Source organism: Hyperolius riggenbachi, chromosome 9 (genome assembly GCF_040937935.1).
Source record: "Hyperolius riggenbachi isolate aHypRig1 chromosome 9, aHypRig1.pri, whole genome shotgun sequence".
In the NCBI taxonomy this organism is placed as follows: domain Eukaryota; kingdom Metazoa; phylum Chordata; class Amphibia; order Anura; family Hyperoliidae; genus Hyperolius; species Hyperolius riggenbachi.
Window position 1 is genome coordinate 212,422,680 of NC_090654.1, and position 23,576 is coordinate 212,446,255.

Consider the following 23,576-nt stretch of genomic DNA (forward strand, 5'->3'; position numbering starts at 1 on the left):
AAAACTACAAGTCCAATTTGAAAATGTTTTTGGCTTGTTCCCATGGAAACACTGAATCATTTTGTTCCTATCGGCGGGTCGTTCATATGTAGGGGACTACCTACTCGACTTAAATTTTGAAAAGTATATTAATTAATTTAGTCATTTTTTTTAATTTACATTATTTTTTAAGATTATTTAAAAGTACAGAAAATGTTCAATTTCATTTCTTTAGCATTCGAGTTGCTGGTATCAATGGCTAGTGTTCTAAATACTAGAAAAGCATCATTATGTTAAATATACAATAAGGATAAGATAGCTCCATAGAGCGTAATAGGATTAGTTCTCAGTCACCAAGTTAGAGACTTTGCACTTGTTTACAGCAACAGTAAAATGCTCACAAAAATAGTACGAGATGGATGTGCAGGTAAAACGCCAAAACTTGAAACATTTATTTGCAATATTTTGTAACTTTGTATTTTTTTTGTTTTTTGTTTTTTAAAAACATTAAATAAAGTACCGTAAATATGCAAAACATTAAACTGTACATTCCCATGTATTAAATGAAAATCACCACTAGATGGAGCAACAGAACATCTCATGATTCCTTCACTAAGTTCTTGTTTGCAGTCACGACTTGCCACATCTAACTGTAAATGTGCATACTGATTACTCTGTAATGACACTACAGCCCAGAAATGAGTTATATATGTATTTGTTATGTTTTACTGAAAAACTTGCTAATATGTGCCCATATTATATATTCTGTGAAATGGTAATAAAGCATTATTTTGCATTTTACAGCTTTATTTAAAGATTGGTACTTGACAAAACAAAGTTCCTTTTTGTGCTATATGTGTATGAGTGGGCTGCAGTGAGCACAGAAAGGACAGTGTTTGGCTCAGTAAATACAGTGAGATGAATTTTGCCAGGTTAAGGCAACATACTCATTAGATGCTCACTGTCAAAAACAATCGTAACAATCTTTTTTCTGTGCCTTTTAGTAAGGATCACCTACAGGTGCACTGCTAGGCTACCTGTTCTGTACTATGGAGAGGGAAAGAGGGGGTCAAACAGGGGGAATTACAATAGCAGTCAGATGAGGATTTTCCAACAGGATGTTAACAATGAGGCCTCGTTCACAGTGCTTTCCACTCGCGTGGCCATTCACATTGGCAGTTTTTTGACGCAATTTTTCTTTCAGATTACCGGCGATTACCTGTGCGCTGTTTTTTTTTTTTTTTTGTAAAATCGTTTTTCGAAGCACTTTTGCAGAGCGATTGCGTCAGGAAGTGAACTCTTTGATCCGGAAAATAATAAATACGATGTATTTATTCTTAAAAAATGAATGCAATCGCTGCACAAATTGATTTTGTGAGTGTTTGTGTTTTTCCTTTACCTTCCATTGAGGGAAAATCACCTCAAAAATGGGCCATGCACCGCTTTTCTGAATGGATCGGGAACAACCACTTAGATATGAATTCTCTAAAATTGTCTAAAAAATGACAAAAACGCATGTGAACGAGCCCTGAAAGAGCTGAGATCAGTGGATACTCTTACACATAGCTGCACGTTTCATTTAATTTAATTTTGGTTGCTAAGAGATTTCAACATAAAGTTTAGAAAAAAAAATCAATCCTGCAGGCTTTGAAACACCAGTAGATACAGATAAAGGCCTCCCCCCCCCCCCCACCACCACCACCGCAGGCCCCTTGCACACTGGCAGTGTGAACATGCGTTGCGTAATGGCTCATACACATGAGCCACAGCGGTGGCTCGAGCCATAAAAAAAAAAAGCAGCGACAGCTCTTTGCCAGGTCCCTCTGTGCAACAGCCGTACACACGGTGCACAGAGGGATACAGATTCGGCGGAAGCTGTCGCCGAAGGTTCCTACCCCCGCTGGAAGCTCCATACATTGTGTATGTAGTTGCTGACGCTAGTCCGCATAAACACGGCGGACTAGCAACAGTTGCGGCGACAGCTGTTGCCGACGATTGGCCGTGCCAATCGCCTGGCGCTAGCGGCGGTTCGGGGTGCGCGCCTCATATATGTATGTATGAGGCTTTACTCTTTCTTACTGCAAGGTGCTGCTAGTGCAATGTAAGTCAGTGGAGCCTTGCTGAGTCAGTGCGGTGCGATGCACCGGAAGCATCCAATCTGACACAAAGTCTGCAGCTTGTTACTGCATGAACCGTGCTTACCTCACAGATTATGCAGTGTTGCAAGTCAATGGGTGACCCAGGCAGTGTGCACGACAGGAGCGCGGCACACATGTGCGGACCGACGGGAATCTCAGTGATGTGCTTCCTGCCTAGCAGGAAGAACGTCACTAGCCAGGGGGTGGGCCTATGCATATAACCCTGTTGCCACAGTGTGATGCGGTGTATGCACTGCAACGCATCACACCCGACAAGTGTAAAAACAGCCTCAGAAAGTGTGAGGAAAAATCCTTCATGACTTTAAACAGCAACAGCAACAATATCCCTGCATCAATTTCCCACAGTTTAAAATTGAAGCTGTAGGTAGTGCTCTATATTTTGTTCTTTTTTTTTAGAAAACATTCAATTCCCCTTTAACTCCTAGAGATGTTGTGAACATAGAATTTTCCGTTGGTGAACGCGAACTTCCCCAAATGTTCGTGAACCGCCATAGACGTCAATGGGTAGGCGAATTTTAAAAACTACAAAGACTGTTTCTGGCCACAAAAGTGATGGAAACGTTATTTCAAGGGGTCTAACACCTAGATTGTGGCATGCCAGAGGGGTATCCATGCCAAAAGTCCCACCAAAAATTACGAAGTTGACGCAAAGTCGAGTTTAAATCCCTAAAGGGCAGAAATCACATTTCTGGGTGTCATTGGGCTGTGGAGTGTCACACACAAATAAATGCAATAGTACTGTCAGAATAAAGTGAAATAATAATGCACAGGAGTGGTACTGTGCCTGCAAGTTAATATAGCAACAGCAGTAGTGCACACAGCTCCGGGTGTCAGTGGGCTGTGGAGTGTCACACACAAAGAAATGCAATAGTACTATCAGAAAATACAGTGAAATAATAATGCACTGGGGTGGTACTGTGCGTGCAACTTAATGAGGCAACAACAATAGCAGTATTGTGTGTGCACACAGCTCTGGGTGTCAGTGGAGTATCACACACACAAAAAACCACAGGAGACCGATGTGCTAGCCCTCAAAAGGGCTGTTTAGGGTGCTTTCAGCAAGTGAGGAACAACAACACAGGTCTAGCTAATGCTTCCACTACCTATCTGCAGAAAGTCTGACCCTGCTCTCACTAACAGTCAGCAGCCAGCAGAGAGTGAATCCAATATGGCCACTGCATCTGCTTTTTGATAGGGAGTGGGGGGTCCAGAAGGGGGTGCTAGCTGATTGGCTGCCATGTCTCTGCTGACTGTGAGGTAAGGGGTCAAAGTTTGGTTCCATGATGATGTATAGGGGGCGGGTAGAACACGCCATATGTTCACAGTTCGTGGAAAACGCAAACTGCGGAAGTTTGACGGATACTGTCTGCTGGCGAACTGTTTGGGCCATCTTTAATAACCACCTCTGTACCGCACATAGTTAAATCTACCCCGCATTTAGGGGTAGATTTAAGAACACCTGCTTCACCCACTGTCTTTGCAATAACGCTTATGCACCACCACAAGCTCAGTTGTCATTAGACAGCTGAGTTCTATGTACCGCTCTGGTATAACTTTGAGCCTGGGAGAGAATTGAAAAAAGTGCTCTGGTTCAAAAAAGTGCTTGGGGTCAGATCACTTTGGTACTAAGAAGGTTAATGTTGTATACTGTATCCACTACAATCAGTTCTGATGGGAGAATAATGCATAGTTTACAGCCTTCACAGAGAAGATACCTTTTTGTTGCTGCAGATTAAACTTTTTGCCCCTCCATCCTCAAGGGGTGCTCTTGAGCCTTTTGTGATTACCTTAAATGATACCTGAAGTGAGAGGGGTTTGAAGGCTGACATTTTTTAAAACAGTACCAGTTGTCTGGCATCCTGCTGATCTTCCTGGCAACAGAAGTGTCTGAATCACACACCTGAAAGAAGCATGCTTCTAATCTAATCAGACTTTATTCAGAACCATCTGATCTGCATACTTGTTCAGGCCAGGGTCTATGGCAAAAAGTATTAGAGGCAGATGACAGCCAGGCAATGTGAAAGGTTTAACCCATTAGCAGCTTCAATAGAGTTATCTCGTTTGAGATACATGCTCTGCTTTTGACCTCAGTCAGCAGAACTCACTGTGCTGTAAATTCTTGGAATGCTTTAATTTCTCTCTCTAGCAGAAAATTATTTAAACTTAAAGCGGAAGTCCTCTGTTATTGTCTCACACTGCCCCTAGTGACAAGCGGCCATAAATATACATTACAGCAGTACCAAGGAGAAGCAAGAAAATGAAACAAAGAAATAAAACTGTGTTAAATTAAATTCACCTAGTACGCTTGCAAGCCTCTAAATAAATTGGCTGCTAAAGGGTTAAAAGAAAATAAATATGGCAACCTCCATATCACTCCCTCTTCAGGTGGGCTTTATTGTGAACAACATTTCACTGAATAGAGCTAAGGAAGAAGTGTAGTAGACTGAATAGCCTTGGCTTGCCCTGTATATAGTACTACTACAGAGCTAAGAGCGCACAGTTATCATAATTATGAGTGGTACACTGGTCCATAACAGAAAAGACATTTACATTGGGTTAATCTGCAATACAAAGCACACATCTAGTGTTAACAAACCTTTAAAAGATAAGTATCGGGCAGACAAGTAGCAGTCATTGTCAGGGCTCCCACCAGGGCTGTGGAGTCGGATTATAGGAATTAGTTTAACTGTGGGTACCTGGAGTCAGAGTCGGTGGTTTCATAAACTGAGCAGTTAGAGTCTGATGACCCACTCAAAGCAATTTTGGATACCTGGAATTGATGGTTTCATAAACTGAGGAGACAGAGTTGGAGTCGGATGATTTTTGTACCGACTCCACAGATCTGACTCACAATTGCATGCACATATTTTTGGACACAACCCGCTTTCACCTGCAAAAAAAAACAACATTAGTTTTCCACATAAGGTAATGTAAAAAATAGGAAGCATGCGTAGTCTGAAAAAAAAAATAACTTTCCGCATGTTCAGGAAGATGGCGCCTTAATTGGCAGCCATGGCCACAGGATTCTGGCTTTTTCTGGTTTTTCTTCCCTTTTCCTCTTGTTTTACCCCCAGAAGGTGTGCAGTGTGGCCTGGGGCACTGGTGCAGGCTGTGGGGAGTCTGCGACTGTTGGCGCTGTAGCATGGCAGCCTTGACTCTTGGATTTCAAACATTATCCTGTAATAACTCATATCCCTTTGTGGCATACATGAAAAAAGGCACCTGGGGGAAAGGGCGTAGGGGATTGCCACTAGTAGAATATCGGTGCAATTAGCGGCACCTCCGGGCAATGAAATTTACCTTCCTTGCCGGATTTGCGGCAAAGAAGGTACATGCAGGCGCCGCTGTGCATCCAAATTTCCGTCTTTTGCCACAAATCGCTGCATTTATAATAGACGCCTATGAATGCCGCGTTTTTTGTGTAGGGGCTCCTGTGCCCTTTTTTCCCATTTCACCCTCTGTGCCCTCTCCCCCTCAGCACTCTTACCCAGGTCAAAATCTATGTTTAAATCATTAAAAATAAAAAGAGGCAAAAGGGAGGTACTTCAAAATCATAGGGCTTAAAGAGGAACTCCAGTGAAAATAATGTAATAAAAAAAGTGCTTCATTTTTACAATAATTATGTATAAATGATTTAGTCAGTGTTTGCTCATTGTAAAATCTTTCCTCTCCCAGATTCACATTCTGACATGTATTACATGGTGACATTGTTACTGTGGGCAGGTTATGTAGCTGTTTCTAGCTGTTCTGGCTGTTACAGACAGCTGTAAACAGCCATTTCCTGTCTGTGAACATTGTTACATTGTGGCAGTTTGCCCAGAGTACCGGGGTACCAGAGTTTCTTGTGGGAGGGGTTTCATCACAAAATCAGCCATACAACGCCCCCTGATGGTCTGTTTGTGAAATGCAATAGATTTGTCATGTAAAAAGGGGGTATCAGCTACTGATTGGGATAAAGTTCAATTCTTGGTCGAAGTTTCTCTTTAAGGCAACAACTTCACTTGCCTTGTTCTGGTTCAGTTTTATGTATATACATAGTCCAGACTACCAGTAAATGAATATATTCATCCTTGCCCCGATGGCAAACTGTTTTTATCTTGGTTCACAGAGGGCAGAGTGCTGCTATCGTTAGCTCCGTTTCTTTAATGAGAGTTAAAAATAGGCTGAGTCTGCCAAGGGTCCTAATCAGGATCTGAAGAATCTAGCACTCTGTAACATTTTGTTCTATAGTATAAATAAAATTAGACGCTTGATACTTTCAAAAGGTTAGGGTTTCTAAACCAGCCGGATTACATGCTGTGGGCCCTGGCAGCAGGGCAGCTGGGAAGGGATTAGCTGCGGAGTTTGTATGATTTATGTAAGTCTTGCTTTCAGTTTTTATACCGCTGGCACATACAGGCTGCCCAGTCCGTGAGCATTCTCTGGCTCTAGATGGTGTTTACATGAATTGGTAGATGGCACTGTGCCAGCAGTACCTAAAATACCTCTGAATAGAGAGCGCTAGCAAGCGTCCAAGTGCAGAGGATATAGCTAACAATAGCCAGAGATTATTGGCTATTTTTAGAGGTGTGTAAAGCAGCTGTGCAATTCGCCGAAGGCCGAATATTCTGTAGAAAGAAAATCGCTCTCTAGTTTTTCCGCATGCTGCTGCTGTAATATTGCAGACATGGGATACTTTTTGTTAAAAAAAAGCATACTTCAAGACTTGATTCAATAAAAGTATTCTTAGAAGGTATTTGCAAGTTTTGGCTCCACAAAAGTGAGAATAATAATGCATAACTTTAATTGGACTTTAAGAGGCAATAAACTGGTAAGATAAACACTTGTATCTATCCTTCTACTCCTCAAAATGACTTTTTTTTTTTTAATTCCCCAGTTTCATGTTAGGTTTAACAAATGTTTGCTTTCTTAAGACAGAAAGTATTTGCGATAATTTGGGTATGTCAGGTGTAAAAGCTTAATAAAGTAGATTTTTTATTTTATTTCTGCTCAATGACACAGTGTTTCCATGTCACTGAGAGCTAAAATATATGCCTTTTAGCTCATGTCCCTGAGAGCTAAAATTATTGACCTTTTTTATCTATCCCCTGCACTCAGAAGCCATGGTCTCTGCCAGGAAAGCGTCTCTTCCAATGTCCCCCTCCACCCGGCGATGGGTCTCGGCACTGGATCAGTAGTCCAGAGGCTTCCACTGTCCCTCACCACCCGGCGATGGGTCTCAGTGCTGGATCAGTAGTCCAGAGGCTTCCACTGTCCCTCTCCACCCGGCAATGGGTCTCAGTGCTGGATCGGTAGTCAAGAGGCTTCCACTGTCCTCCTTCACCCCATGATGGGTCTCAGCGCTGGATCGGTAGTCGAGAGGCTTCCACTGTCCCCCTCCACCCCGTGATGGGTCTCACTGTGGGATCAGTAGTCGAGAGGAGGACGTGGGAAGACTCTGGAGGATTTCCTCTACCAAGGTAAGTACCGTATCTTAATTATAGACCTGAGGATCTCACAGATTTACTTTAAGGTTCCTTTTAAGGACAATGGATGGAATATGAAAAGCATTGCCTTGTGCCCTTGTATGCCAGGCGTACATCCAGACACGCAGGTTTAATGCACACCCAACATACAAATAGATGTTCCAGGCGTTTTTGGCCTCACCTTATGTTTCAATGAAACTTTTACTTTACTTTCCAATGCTTTTTCTATAGGAGTTTTGAAAATTATAACAATTGCTTGTGCAAGTACGGCCGGTCCTTTACAGTAGCACAGAGACACTCGTGTACAAGTCGCTTTGACTTATTGCGCAGACAAGGCCACACTTGTGCAGGCGCAGTTGGGCCGCACTCCTAAAGTGTGGTCCTAGTGCGGGGAGTGCGGTCATGAGAACATATCCGAACCACGTCCTGAAACTTCCTGCCTACTAGTGGCAGTATTTACTTTAGCTGCCTTGGACTGTTGCCCACAGCAGGTGGCCCATCCTGTCTCTAGACAGTCCTTACGGTTCTCTGGTCCTCCTGCAGGCGGTGTGTTGAGTTGGTTGTCTGATTGCATCATGCAGCAGTTGGTACCTTTCTAGGGTGCTTCAAGGACTCAGCATTGCCAGAACTTTGTGCTGCTGGGTCCTGAGTCTTTGGATATTCCTGGTCTGTTCTCCAGTATCCTGCTTACCCATTGCCAGTCCCTGTATTCTCCATTGACCTTGCTCCTTGCCTGCCGCTTTCTGTACTGCCTCTGTGTAAATCTGTTAATATTTAATAAGGTGTGTATTTAGTTGGTATAGATAGGTACAGTGGGATTTGTTGTGCACATTGCATTTACACTGTGCTATCAATTGCATGTATATTTGTTTATAGATTTTCATTCACAATAAACATTATTACACAGTGGCCCCTATTCAGCTAACGTTTTCTCAAAGGTGGCATTTTCTTACTTTGCCAATAAAATGCCGTTTAAGCCACCAGCAGGCAAGAAAATACTCAAATAATAAGTATCTCTTTGCTTGCTTTTTGGTACTTTTTCAATTTCAAAGTGCTGAAAACTTATTTTAAAGAGAAGTTGAAATATTATATCCAAGAAAATAAAATAAGGAGAAAAGCTGAACTGAATAAGGAGACTCTGTAATGAAAAAAAGTTCCCCTAGGTTTACTCACCTCGGTAGGGGGAAGCCTCTGGATCCTATCAAGGCATCCCCCGTCCTCCTGTGTCCCACGGCGGTCTCGCTGCAGCCCACGGAATGCACAGCTGGCAATTTCTCAGGCTGTGCAATATTTACCTTCCTGGCTCCAGCGCGGGCGCAGAATCGTCTCTCCGCCCAGAGATAGGCGGAAATAGCCGTTCTCAGTCGGGTCCGCTTTACTACGCAGGTGCATAAGACTTTCGCCTGCAAGTAGCGCTGCCAGGCAGCGCTGAGGGGTGGTTCGGGACTCCCAATGACGTCGGTGACGTCATCCCGCCCCGTCGCCATGGCGACGGGGGAAGCCCTTCTTTGAACGGGATTTCCTGATCGGAGATCGCCGAAGGCGATCGAAGCGGGCGGGGGGATGCCGCTGAGCAGCAGCTATCATGTAGCGAGCCCTGGGCTCGCTACATGATATAAAAAAAGCAAAAACAAAAAAAACTGCTGCGCTGCCTCCTGGCGGAATTTTTTATACTGCCAGGGGGGTTAAAACTGTAATAAAATTGTTATGGAAGCAAAAATCTAACTCAAACTCTGTAAAATCTAAAAGTCCAAATGCTTGCCTGTTCTAATGGTACAGTAAATGTTATAGGCCATGCCCTATAGTACACAGCAGTAAACAGATGCACAGTTTACAAAGTGGCTATACTTTGTAACCATGCACCAATGGTGCTCCATGCCTTGTCTGACATTCTGCAAATTTAGTAACAAAAGCCCCACAATACAAAAAAGTGACAATGAAATGTAAAATGTAGTCTATACTGCTTAGACAAGCAGCAGTGCCGCTCAGTGCCTGGTCCAATGTGCTGCAAAAGCAGCATATTAAGCCCTACACTTCACATTAATGTATGGCTTATGACAGTTCTTGCCTTTACTAATGAAAAAACCGAGAGCCCAATATAGTGTAGTATGTATTGAAACACGTGAATGATTAAAGTGTGAGGTGTAAATACTCACAAACATGGGTTACCACTCAGGCAACCACTGTATATGCAGGTGAGGAGATTAGACCTGTCCTCACTCAGGAATAAGATGTCGCTCTCTGTAGATCGGACAGAAGGGGGTAGATCACCCCTCCACCAAGGGTGGGCACAGTATCGTAGTAAGAGAACAGAGGCGCCAGCAGGATAAAAGGTAATAAAATCTTTAAAAAGTTGCTGGGAGGTAGTGGTGGATTTACCTCCGGAAAGCAGACCCGAAAGACTGTCTGAATTTATACAAACACATTTATTATCGGTACCCCAAAAGATGCAATGCGTTTCACAGGCACAGCGCGCTTTATCAGGCAATAATGTAGGGGACAAACAGAATCTCGTCAAATGCACCAATGAAAGAGGTGCTATATGTAAATTTGGCGAGATTCTGTTTGTCCCCTACTTTATTGCCTGATCAAGTGGGCTGTGCCTGTGAAACGTGTTGCATCTTTTGGGGTACCGATAATACATTTATTTGTATAAATTCAGACAGTCTTTCGTGTCTGCTTTCCGGAGGTAAGTCCACCACTGCCTCCCAGCAACTTTTTAAAGATTTTATTACCTTTTATCCTGCTGGCACATCTGTTCTCTTACTACAATTGCCTTTACTAAGTTCCACTATTTTGCTCTACAAGTTCCATACAGCAGTATAAATCAGCAGCATGACTGGACAGAGATCATACCAAAACTTCCATCCACAAAAGTTCATTTCAGGGGCAGACATGAAAAATGTGTATGTGGCCATGATACTAATTCTTGTTACTTATGTATAGATTGTAATGCAATTTTTTTAAATTAAATAATAAAACTATTTTTAAATGTTTTAAAATCGTATTAGATTCAGCTAGATAAACATTTCCAGGGTGTCCCCGTTGTTAAAATAATTGCATTTAAAGGACAGCTATTAATAAAAGTTGTAAATTTTCCTCGTGTTTGCCTTGTTCCGTACATGTGTGCCGCACTGCCAACACAAACGTACTTAACATTTCTGCGTCTCCCATAGACTTCCATGCATTCTGTCGCCGTAGATGTCCAATGGTAACACGCTGTTGGCTTTGCGTCGGGTCGTCAGAAACTTCCGGGGCACCGCGATTAGTGTGTTAGGCCCCATACACTTTATTTGCTGTTGCATTGACCTACATGCAGAAAGGGTTACGCAATGCATAAAAAGTGCCTTAGTGTATAAGGGGCCTCAAGCTTCTCAAAAGTAATCCCTGACAAGAATCTATACAAAGATGCTGGCCAGCCTCCCTAATCATTTGCACGCTATTTTGCCAGTTGGACTAATCCACTTTTGTTCAGTTTAGTGCTTTGGTGAATAAAAACTTAAGAATCCCCCATGAGAAGATGAATTAGTCCAAAACCTGTCAGATTTTCACTACCTACTGTGGCAGTGAGAAAGGAAAACATATTTTATAGGGTAATTTACTCTGGGAGAAATCTACATTTTATAAGTATGTATTTTACATTTTACAATTTAATTGTCCTTTAAATAAAACAATCTCAGTCAATTCAGTCGTCTTTTTATTTGGGTTTAAAGTGCCATCAAAATTCTTGCAGTTAAAATGTGTGTGGCTAGCATAACATTAACTGATCCCTCACAGTAACCTCTGTTAACCCTATCCTCCCGTGACCTTCAGCTAGCGGTACTCCTTGTCGGGATGAGCAGCCCTGATACACGAGTCCTCCGAGATCCTGCAGCATCCAAACTGACTATTTCCCTTTATGGATAGTTATTACAGCCTGCAGGTAGCAGCTCACCTGTTCCCTGTGGTTCTATTTGCTAGAGACGGTTCTCATCTCTAGGAAATGTTTAGCTGTAACAGCTGATCTTCTAAGAGGTTCTGCATCGGGTGCAGACTTTTGCTTTCACTATCTGTTTGCGGCACAGCTGCCTTAGCTTCCATTCAGGAGCTGCAGCAGCTGCTGCCCTTGGCAGTGCTCTGTGTACAAGGTTGTTCAGTGCCCCAGGTAGGCGCTGGATTAAACAGGTCTATTCTGTAGTAGTAGCAGACGGACAGCAGGGCACCATCCAGGAACACACGCTCAGCTCTCTCTGGATTGGAGTTGCCAAGGTGTAATCAGGACCCTCCCTCAGTGACATATGCACAGTCACAACTTGATTTGACTTTCACTGGTCTCCAAGGCCTTGTAGAACAGTCACCTTTGAAAGGAAGCAAGCAATTGAATGAGGGGAATGGAGACTATTGGGGTGCAGATGTTCCGGCCCTGCTTGTATCGGTGAGTACTGGCAACGCTTCATAGCCTGCTGCCAACATAAATACTGTGCTGCAATGGGGGGTCCCTGTTAGATAGATGTCATTGATTTTTATTCCTGCTCATTGTAGGGGGCAGCAAATAGACCACTAGGATTAAAGGAATGCTTGTTTCTATTTTCAGCTGTGACCAATACATTCCATTTTGACGTTCCTAAATGTAGCTACACACATTACAATCTGTGTGTGCAGTCATAACATTTTGAAAAAAACGGTAAAATGGCATTTCAGCATGAAAATTGGATTAAAAGTAGAGATTGCAAAACATCTGACAATCTATGCAACTTAGATAAAAAGCTATCTGCAGTATTTAGTCACTATTTGCTACAACGTTTTATTTGCAGGTACGAATAGATAACATCCTTGAACCCACAAATACTTTGATCGCTGATCTGTGTTGCCTAAATTTGTGGATTGCATTATCTGGTTTTAATATATGCGGTCAGCTGAGTTTGAACAGTGAATGAAATGGCTACACACAACTTGATTGATCAGTTTGATTGTACAATCCTTATGCACACTTGCCAATTCCTTGAAGTATACTGGTCTAGCTAAACAATCTTTTTCTTACATGAATACAAATAGGATCAGATTGCATGCACCTGGCCACACTAAAGTGAGAGGGATATGGAGGCTGCCATATCGATTTATTTCTTTTTAAAGGACAACTGAAGTGAGAGGGATATGGAGGCTGCCATATTTATTTCCTTTTAAGCATTACAAGTTGCCTGGCAGTCCTGCTGATCCTCTGCCTCTAATACTTCTAAGCCTTATACACACTTTCAATTATGATTGGCCAATCACCAAGTAATTTTCCCACCTCCATGTACTATGAGGGTTAACAGATATTGAAACTTTCATACTACATGCAGGTGGTAAAATCGATCAGTGATTGGCCAATCATAATTGAAAGTGTGCATCAGGCTTTAGCCTGAAGCTACGTACACACATACGACAACGATCGTTCGTTGTGAACGACGAACAAACATTTAATTGACTGAAGAACTACCTAAGTGAAGTATGTGACGATCTGATCGTTAGAACGAACGTTACATCACGCAAAACAACTATTGCGCTTGCGCATAAAAATGAAAAGTTCCATGGAGAAATAGCAAAAAGCGCATGTCACGCCTAGTACGACCGACCGTTTTCCAACGATGCACTACTTTTGCAAACGATCGTCGATGGAAAAAAATTTGCCAAGATAGATCGTTCGTTTTCAACGATCTAGCTCGTCCGTCGTTAGACTTAATGGTCGTTGGCTGCTTTTTTTTTAAACGATCGTCGTGTGAAATGATCGGGGAACGATCGTTTCAAACGACTATAGTCGCATGTGTGTACGCACCTTAAAACCCTGAACAAACATATGCAGATCGGAGCCCATATGCAATTCACTTTTTCTCCTGAGTTTTCTCCTAGGAGATATTTTTTCATCTTCAGTTTCAATTAACTTTTTAGCACTATATAATTAATAAGCACCAAAAACTGGTTGAAAAATGGCTAAAAATTATTTTCAATATTTGTTTGCTTGCTGGGGGTTTAAAAAGCATTTTATTTTAAGTTGTGAAAATATCACCAAGGAGAAAACTCAGGTGAAAAAGTGAATTGCATATGGCTCCGGGTGTTTCTGACAAGATAAGCTGCATGCTTGTTTCTGGTGTTATTCAGACACTACTGCAGCCAAAAAGATCAGCAGGATAGCCAGGCAACTGGTATTGTTTATTAGGAAATAAATATGGCAGCTTCCATATTCTTCTCACTTCAGTTGACCTTTAAACACATTTCCTGCTGATCCTCTGCCTCTAAAGCCTGGTTCACACTTTCAATTTTAATTGATGACCCCCATACTACATGGAGGTGGTTAAATTGGTCTGTGATTGGCCAATCATAATTTGTAGTGTGTACAGGGCTTAATAGACATAGATTTTTTGTCAGAAACATCTGATCTGCATTCATGGTCTAACAAGATTAACCACTTGCTTGCATGATATTGATATTATGGTCGATTGGAATACAGAATTTTGTTGATCTGAACGTTTGGATTTTAAAATTCGATCTGAAGAAAGAAAGTGCCCTTATTGTCCCATTTATGGAACAATCGATAAATACCTTCTGATTTCTTACTATTCCACAAATTTGATCGAATGATCACATCTGAGGAAAATATTGTACTGTTAATGGACACCTTAAAAATATTACTGTACAATCTTGGAGCAGTTTTGTCAGAATATGTAACGCATCAGCCTGCATAAATAATGTATTACATTTACAATCTGGTAATCCTCATGCAACATTGATTTTGGCAAGATCAGCTGAACATTGTTTACTCAGATTGTAACTGGCGACACATTATGCAATCTTGTTCAACGTTTTTGTTCTCTGAGGACCTTCCCAGACAATCTGTTCAGAATACATAAAATCCATGGACCTTATTACTTCATAGATGTGAGACTACTCTCTACAATCCAGATTGTAAGGTGTATGCTTTACGGTTAAAATGGAAATGAAAATGCGCTGAAAAGAAGAGACTGCAAAATATGTGGCTATGTTTGAAATCTGTGTTGCTGACGTTCAGGGCCGGATTTAAGTCAAGGCCATATAGGCCATGGCCTAGGGCACCACAGGATCAAGGGCGGGTGGGGGGCAGGCTATACTGGAGGGTATTGTTACCTGACTGCTTATACTGAAGGAAGGAGGTAATCATGTTATCTATATGAAAGGGGGAGGGTCATCTGTCTTCTTATACTAGAGTTAAGGGGGAGGGGTCATCAGGCTACCTATACTTTAGGGAAGGCGGGGTCATCAATCTAAACTGGGGGGGAGGGTTGTCTGGCTACCTATATGGAAGGGGGCGGCTGCTGACAGTGGCCTTGGGCGGTAAAGAGTACAAATCCAGCCCTGCTGACGTGAAAACATCTGGCACAGTTTTATGCTTAAATTAGCTGACAACACAAAAGGTTGCCACTAACTGCAGGATTAGCCAAACAATCGTTTATGAATGATTCTTCGTACGAATGATCGGACATGATCGTTTGGGACCACTAATAGACACACATCTCCTAACCAATCCAATCAGATTGAGGGGATCTATCGATAAATCGGAGTGTTTTCATTAATCTGACTGGATTGGTTAGGAGATTTTTGTCCATTAGTGGTCACAATCAATCATGTTCGTTCGTTCGTTCGTTCATATGAAGAATCATTGTAAACGATTATTCAGCAAATTGCATTGTTAGTGGCCACCTACAGATTTCTGACTGATTTCTGTACAATCTTATGTAAATGTCAAAGTGTTATGTGTGAGGCTAGCTGTAGTGATTTCTGATTGGAGGATTAGCGTACTGCACATGCATATTATTATTTAGTATTTACATAGCGCTGACATTTTTGCACATCGCTTTTCCAGAGCATGCCTAATTGCATATTGGGTGATTGAAATCAGTGTAGTCATTAGAAAGTAAATTGACATATGGGCCACACATTGCTAGTGAGATCCTGGCAATTCTCCTTCCCTAATCAATGTAAATGATGTTTTGCCTTCATGCTCTGAAACCAAAAATCAATTCTGTATTAATCAAAATCATGTGAACATCGCATCCTGTATGAAAATATCTGAAAAAGCAAATGTCCGTTTTGTTTCTAGTGACCAACAAGAATACTTACTTTAGGGCCGGTTCTAGACTTTTTGCGGCCTGAGGCAAACTTGAGAGGATGTGTGACCCCCCCCATTTAGAGTGATCGCACAGCACCTGACAGTTTGCATCACATGTTATTGCTGTGGTGCGACCCCAAACAAAAAACACCCTCAGTATGGGTAGGTAGGTAGCCAAGTATCGGTGCCCCCTGTATAGGAAGCCAGGTATAGTTGCCCTCAATATAGGTAGCCAGGCACAGGTGCCCCCGGAATTGGTTGGCCAGGCATAGTTGCCCCAGTATAGGTAGCCAGTATAGTTGACCCCAGTATAGGTAGCCAGTATAGTTGCCACCAATATAGGTAGCCAGTATAGTTACCCACAGTATAGATAGCCAGTATAGGTTAGCCAATATAGATAGCCAGTATAGTTACCCACAGTATAGATAGCCAGTATAGGTTAGCCAATATAGTTGCCTTCAGTATAGGTAACCAGATAGTTGCCCCCAGTATAGGTAGCCAATATAGCTGTCCCAGTATAGGTAGCCAATATAGTTGCCCACAGTATCGGTTAGCCAGTATAGTTGCCCCCAGTATAGGGGGCCAGTAAAGCTTTCCACAGTATAGGTAGCCAGTATAGATGCCCTAGTCTAGGTAGCCAGTATAGTTGCCCCCAATATAGGTAGCCAGTATAGTTGCCCACAGTATAGATTAGCCAGGTAAGTGCCCCAAGGAAGGTAACCAGCCTGCAACCCCTCCGTCCCCTGCCCCCCTCCCTCCCCAGCCGCCGCTCATTTACCTTCTGAGCAGCAGCAGCAGCTTTCTCCATAATAGTCCCAGTCCCCCCTTGCCTTGCTACTACAAGACCTCAGATCATCGGCAAACCACAGCGTCGCAGTGAAGGGAGGAGAGGGGTTCCCCCGTTAATGGCGCATATACAAGAAGTAAGTACTTCCTGTATATGGGCTGCGCTAGAGGAGCCACTCTTCTCCCTTCACTGTCGTTCTGCGGGGTGCCGCTGATCTGAGGTCTGGTAGTAGGGGGGGACTGGGACTGTCCTGGAGGAGGTGGCCGCGGCTCGGATGACGCCGCCTGATGCAAGTCATGGGTGGACCACTCCTGCTCTTCTTCATTTTCAACATGGCCAGATTCATTTTTGTCCTCTAAACCAGAATATAGGAAATGCTACAAATTGAAATTCCATTTTTACTTTAGCATTCGCATGTGACTCATAGGACCGTTGCACATGGGATTCTGTGGGTGGCGCAGTTTGTCAACAGTAAATGCTTTCCTGCAACCGAGCAGAGAAGCAGCTGGCACTAGTTCTTTGAGCCCCATGGGGGATATGGAACCACCGAATGCAACTGCAGTGGTCATATGTCCATTGTAGTCTAGGGACAATTTAGGGGGAAGCCTGAGTGCCCAGAGGAAACCCACACAGACACGATAAGAGCATACATACGACATGCAGAAAGTGCCCTGGCTGGGATTTGAACCGGGGACCCAGCGCTGCCAAGCGAGATTGCTAAACACTACCTTGCTGCATAAGAAAAAACACTGACACAGATCTAAGTGCACCATCTGCCTGCTTAGTAAACAGAGTGCACAAATGTTACCATTAATTTAAATTATCAGGTCATATATTGAAAGCAGCTGAAAGTGTTAACAGCAGTCCTTATGGGTGTGGCTAGTGCTGCTCCTTGCTTCAGCATCATCCTGCTACTCAGACTGCAAGGAGGTTACGCACAGACAGAGCTTTCTAAGATGATCACAGCCTGCAGCTCCAGAAGTTTTTGCTGGCTAAGGAGTTCTTGGCCAAATACTTTAAAATTGATTTTCCATCATGTGACTTATATACAGATACAAGCTGGCTAACCATGTGACTTATATACAGAGACAAGCTAGCTAATCATGTGACTTATATACAGATACAAGCTGGCTTTGGAGTGGCTACATAGGATTGGAACACCAACATACAGTTTGTTTTACTTTCAGGAGCACACACATTTCTATATATGTCTTGCAATATAAACAAGCATTGTGCCAGCAAGTAATCTGTAAGCCTGGACATTTATGTATTACAAGCAGATGTGAGAACCAGTTTTGCCCACCTGGCATGTGTACTTAAGATATGCTTAACTCTGCAGAGGAATCAGCTGACACAGTAATGGTGTGGGCACATGTGCGCACCCTGGCTCCCTTCACGGTAACAGAGGAGACAGAACCACCAGGACCTGGTTTGTGCTAGTACATTGCTTGGCGCGTGCCTCTGTCTTGCACAATGAACCCGCACACCCCTCACACACCTTCCTCATGTGACACAGACACACACCTACCACTTACGTCTCATGGTCACAATTCTGTATGCATGACAGACACTGTCCTGCATAACTTTCTGCATTCCTGTGTCACTTACTCATCCATTCCCCTCTCCCTCTTCACAAAGCGTGACTTATTACTGTCACTGATGTTCTGGGAGAGTTCCAGGCTGTGAAGATTTGTCTCTGGAAATGGAGACAATCTTATAATGCAACACTTCATGTGTTCCTAGATAAAAAAAAAATTTTTTAAGTACCCTATATTCTGGCGTATAATACGACTGGCCGTATAAGACAACCCCCCAACTTTTCCAGTTAAAATATAGAGTTTGGGATATACTCGCCGTATAAGAATACCCCTCTTCCAACGCATACCAAATAAAAATGTAAAAGAAACATCATATATTGGTGTTATGTATGAACAGATACTGGTGTTATACTGTATGTTGTACCCAGTATATAACAGTATACAGGCGACTGACTGGCTAGATTGGTGAACTCTCTCTAAGCGGATTGGTCAGCTCTCCCTGTCTCCCTGTTTATCAGAGCGGTATGGAAGAATAGATTGTGCTGTGCCCATAAAACATGCCTCTTCCACCCTTCTGGCTCACTCTTGTATCCTATTTACCTCCTTCTCTGCCTCTCAGATCGCGCACATGTGCGCCTGCACCGCTTCACTACAGTCCTCAGCAGCGAGATCTGAGAGTCGGTAACAGGATAGCTTGCATCACCCGGCATCAATGACATCCGGCGTATAAGACGTCAGGGGGACTTTTCAGAAGATTTTCAAGGGTTAAAAAGTAGTCTTATACGTCAGAATATACAGTATTTAAACTTTTGTCTTTCTGCACTAAATAGATACAGTGGCTAAGCAGTTTACACAGGTTCCAATTCCATCCAGAGCATTGTCTGTGTCCAATTTTATATTCTCCTCATCTGATGTTCTGGTTTCCTTCCAGAAATATCCTGGTAGATTAATGGTCCCTCCTTGAACATTAGGGGGGTGTGATTGGTTTCTGGAACTTTCAGGAAAAAACTGCAAATGTGTAAATGAAATCAATTGATTTCTGTAATTTCAATCCCAGGTTGCAACCACATTGAAGTGCTTTAGGCCTCTTTTCCACAAACTATTGATAAGCGGTGAAATGCCTCTCAAACTCTCATAACTGCTCACTGATGCCTGGAAACTGCTTGTTGCTGCCTGGTAACTGCTCTTTGCTGCCTGGTAACTGCTTGCTGAGCACACAGCTCAACAGTCCGTGGAAAGGAGGCCTTAGTTGTTAGTCCTATGGATGGTAAATGAGATGCAAATAATTTTGAGTTGATGTAACATTATGTAAATGTTGTATTCAAATTTATGCAGCGTGAACATGAACCAATCAAATCCTTCTAAAGGTAAAGTTTGATTAGTCCAATTTCAAGCTGCATAAATGATTTTTAGCTTCATTTTTAGCTAAGCTCCACCCATCAAAGAAAAAAAGCCTGGGCTTTTTTTCCCTGATGCTGTGCAGAGCATGATGGGATTTCCTATGTTGTTATTCACGTTGCCTAGCAACTGGGAGGGGTGATCAGCACACAGGACAGTTGGAACTGTGTCTCATGCTCCCTGTCACCTCCTTTCAACCAAAAAGATGGCTGCCCTCATGAAATCAAACATTTGCCTGTTCTTTTAAAGCAGTGTGGATAAGAGATTATATTACCTATCTATTTTAATTAACATAACTAATGTAACTTAATGACAGTATGTTTGTTTAGGCTGGAGTTCCTCTTTAAGGTAAACAGATAATGACTAGGCTCTCCTATATTATGTAAAGCTCTGGTAAGGGGTTCAGACATGTGCTGTGAGTGAAAGTCCAAATGTTAATGTCTAGGTTCATCATGCCAACCAATATGCTGACCTTTATACACAGTGCAACTTTTTAAAAATGGGTTAGACATTACATTTGATAAAAACACTGAATGTGATTAAAATCGATAAAAAAAACTAGGGCACGCCCAATCCATGTTTTATCATTTTAGAGGGTCGATGTTCAGCAGCAGAGGGGGAGGAGTTAGTTGAAGCAATGGATGGCTGCTGCATCCAAAAGTACAAGCCATATTAGATGGGATTTCTTCTGTAAACTGGTCTGTCTACTGGTACAATGTGTGAGACCAGGAAACTAATCCGAATCAGGTAGATATCAGATACCTGATCTGCCATTTATTCTATAGTTGAGTTTAAGCGCTATACAAATCAGCCACCTTGCCCGTAATCGAGCCCTCCTATCAGAAGCTGGTCCATCATGTGCTGCACCCTCCCCCCTTCCTCATCCACTGAAACAGTACACATCCTTTTGCTGTAAGGAGGCACATGTAAAAACTGCACAGGGAAATTTGGGCGCAGGGTGAAGCCAAAACACTGCTCTATCTATTCTCCTGCCTATTTTTCAAATCTATTCCCTTACAGATTACCTGTTTTCTAAAAATCGTAGTTACACCGTATTTGGGCTCCGGCTATTTCCAGCCCCCAAATTGCTCAATGAGCAATACTACAGATGTAACTCACATTACAGCCTATGGTGGCTCCCAAATGACCTGTCTCAAACGCAGCATCTGTCTGTACAGCACTCCACTCACAAATTGTTGATTTGATTGATTGTGTCACAATCCCTTTAGGCAACAACCATGGTGTTTGTGTATGTACGACCCAAAGATTGCCTGACCACCTCTACTAGTCTTGGTAGTAAAAGAAAATGTTACAAATACAGCCATATTCCATTATCTACCTCTTCATGTCTACCTTACTTTCATAGAATGGAGTTTTTACTTAGTTTCTTGTGGAAATGAACTTAAACACGTATGGGGACTGCCTGTAGTGTGTGTATTGAGCGTTGGAGCAGATCATCCTCTGTCGTATAATTAAGCTCTGCGTACCACAGGAGCTGCTTCTGCATTGTATTAATCATTTACTAAAAGATAATGATCAAGTTATGTTGGGTTTGGAAGTGCTTAATCTAACTGAGGAGGCTGGACAACTATGGAAAAGTACTATAACCTTTGTAATAATATATGTATCATTGGTACTGAGCAAATCATTTTACATAAACCTGATTTCATTGAATAGGCTTTTTTTTGTTCTGCTCAAAAATGTGTGAATTTATATTGTGTCTTAAAGAGAATCTGTATTGTTAAAATCGCACAAAAGTAAACATACCAGTGCGTTAGGGGACATCTCCTATTCCCCTCTGTCACAATTTCGCCGCTCCTCGCCGCATTAAAGTGGTTAAAAACAGTTTTAAAAAGTTTGTTTATAAACAAACAAAATGGCCACCAAAACAGGAAGTAGGTTGATGTACAGTATGTCCACACATAGAAAATACATCCATACACAAGCAGGCTGTATACAGCCTTCCTTTTGAATCTCAAGAGATCATTTGTGTGTTTCTTTCCCCCTGTTCTCATGCACTGAAGTTTCAGGCTGCTTGTTTCTTCCTGCAAACAGCTTTGCCCTTGTCTGTAATTCCTCAGTATGTGAAAGCCCAGCCAGCTCAGAGAACGATTTATCCAGCTTGTAAAAGATAAGAGAGAAGAGAGAAGCTGCTCTAATCCTAAATAACACACAGGCAGTGTGCACAGAGGGGCCTGGAAGGAGGAGTTCATAGCAGAACCACAACACTGAAGAACTTGGCAGCCTTCCAGACAAAGGCTGACAAGTCTGACAAGAGAGAGATAAGTTGATTTATTACAGAGATGGTGATAGTAGAACGTGCTGCAGTAAGCCAGAACACATTAGAATAGCTTTTTGAACTTGTAGGATGATAAAAAACAGGATGCAATTTTTGTTACGGAGTCTCTTTTAGCTACCCATATATAGGTGGATAAAAGCACAATACATAAAACACTGAAATCCAATCAGATGTGACAGATCCTCTCCCACCTTGTCCAGAGTCAGTCAGAAATGTGATCTAAATTGCCATTTTTCTTGAGAATTTTTGATCAGTAATGTTCATATCAATTTGTCCACGAATTTGGTGTGCAAGCAGATGTATGAAAATCATTTAACCCAAAAAAATGTATGGTTCAATTTGAAAGGAAAGAAACTATTAGTAGTTGAAGCTAAAAAAACAAAAGCAAAACGGTAATAAGGAGGCATGCAATCATTGTAATAGATGTAATTTTTAAGAAAAAAGTTGAAGGAAAAAGGGAAAAATTATAAATGTGTGTAATGATAGAATGGTGAAGAAATTGTTGGAAAAGTGCAATATTTGTGACTTTGAAGGTCTGTCCCCAAGACACAATTTTTTGGTGATTGGTGATTTGGTGATGTTTTTCTGCGACATAGAACTTTTTCTGCCTCTAACGATCGTTCCTGCGATTTTAGACCGTGAGTAAGTTTGCATGATTCTCTTGCGACGTGTGGAGATCACAACCGTCATGGCGCACTGTATCTTTAATATCCCCGACAATGCCTGTGCAAAGTACCGTGATCATTTGAACTATCGTTCAGGATCATCCAGTGGCGTAGCTTAGGAGCTTTGGGCCCCGATGCAAGTTTTACATGGGGCCCCCCCAAGCACTCTATACATAACAATTGATACAGCGCGCCAAAACTTGCCAATGGCAACTACAGTGTCAGAGGTGCAAGAAGGGGATGGGGAACAGTTTGTTAATGATTATCACTATTCAAAGTATCTATAAAAGTAATTATTATTAGCACAGGACCAATAGAGAGCTAATACTGCAGTTCAGGGAGGGCCCTACGGGGCCCCTCTGGCCCAAGGGCCCCGATGCGGTCGCAACCTCTGCACCCCCTATTGCTACGCCCCTGGGACCATCGTGTGCTGTAGCATGTTCCTGCCATACAAGATCGATCAAAAAAAGCTCATTCATCGTGTTATGTTGCCTTAGGTTCCCTGATTTAATTTCTGGTGGGAATTCAGCTTGAAGGGAACCTAAACTGAGAAGGATATGGATTTTTCCTTTTCAAATAATACCAGTTACCTAACTTTTCTGCTGATCCTGTGTCTCTAATACTTTTAGCCACAGCCCCTCAACAAGCATGCAGATCAGGTGCTCTGACTGAAGTCAGACTGGATTAGCTGCATGTTTGTTTCAGGTGTGTGAGTCAGCCACTACTGCAGCCAAAGAGACCAGCAGGACTGTCAAACAATTGGTATTGTTTAACCACTTCACCTCCCCCGGGACGAGTAACTACGTCCCTGCAAAATGCCATGACTGCTGGCAGGGGCGTAGTCCCCGTGTGAATAACTACAGCCGTATGAGACGGCGCTGTCATTCACAAAAAACGTCCACACATCACTTCCTCTATGCGTAGTATTACTACGCATCAGAAAGTGAGCAGCAAAGACATCTTGTGGCCAAAAAGTAAAAAAAAAAATCAATAAAGGACCTATTTTTAACTTATTTTTACATATTAAATTAACCCCTGACCTCCCACACTCCTCAATAGTTACCAAGATATTGAGGTTAATTTTTGAATTCCCATGAGAAGAGGCACTAGTTCAAAACCTGCTGGTAAGAGATTCAGAGCCAGCAGTCTAATAACACCTACTGCAAGTGACAGCTATGTGGGAAA

The 23,576-nt window shown here is 42.4% G+C and overlaps 1 protein-coding gene across 11 annotated transcripts in view; it reads left to right on the top strand.

Moving 5' to 3' along the window:
• MITF (melanocyte inducing transcription factor) overlaps window positions 1-23,576 on the top strand; it is a 645,672-nt gene that overhangs the window by 455,922 nt on the left and 166,174 nt on the right. The window contains exon 1 of one of the 11 annotated variants that reach the window (XM_068253958.1): window positions 11,936-12,017. The exons of the other annotated variants lie outside the window; for them this stretch is intronic. Coding sequence (XP_068110059.1) covers window positions 11,965-12,017 — 53 coding nt within the window. The 5' untranslated portion in view covers window positions 11,936-11,964. Of the gene's footprint in view, window positions 1-11,935; window positions 12,018-23,576 lie in introns of those variants that run through there. 11 annotated transcript variants of the gene reach the window in all.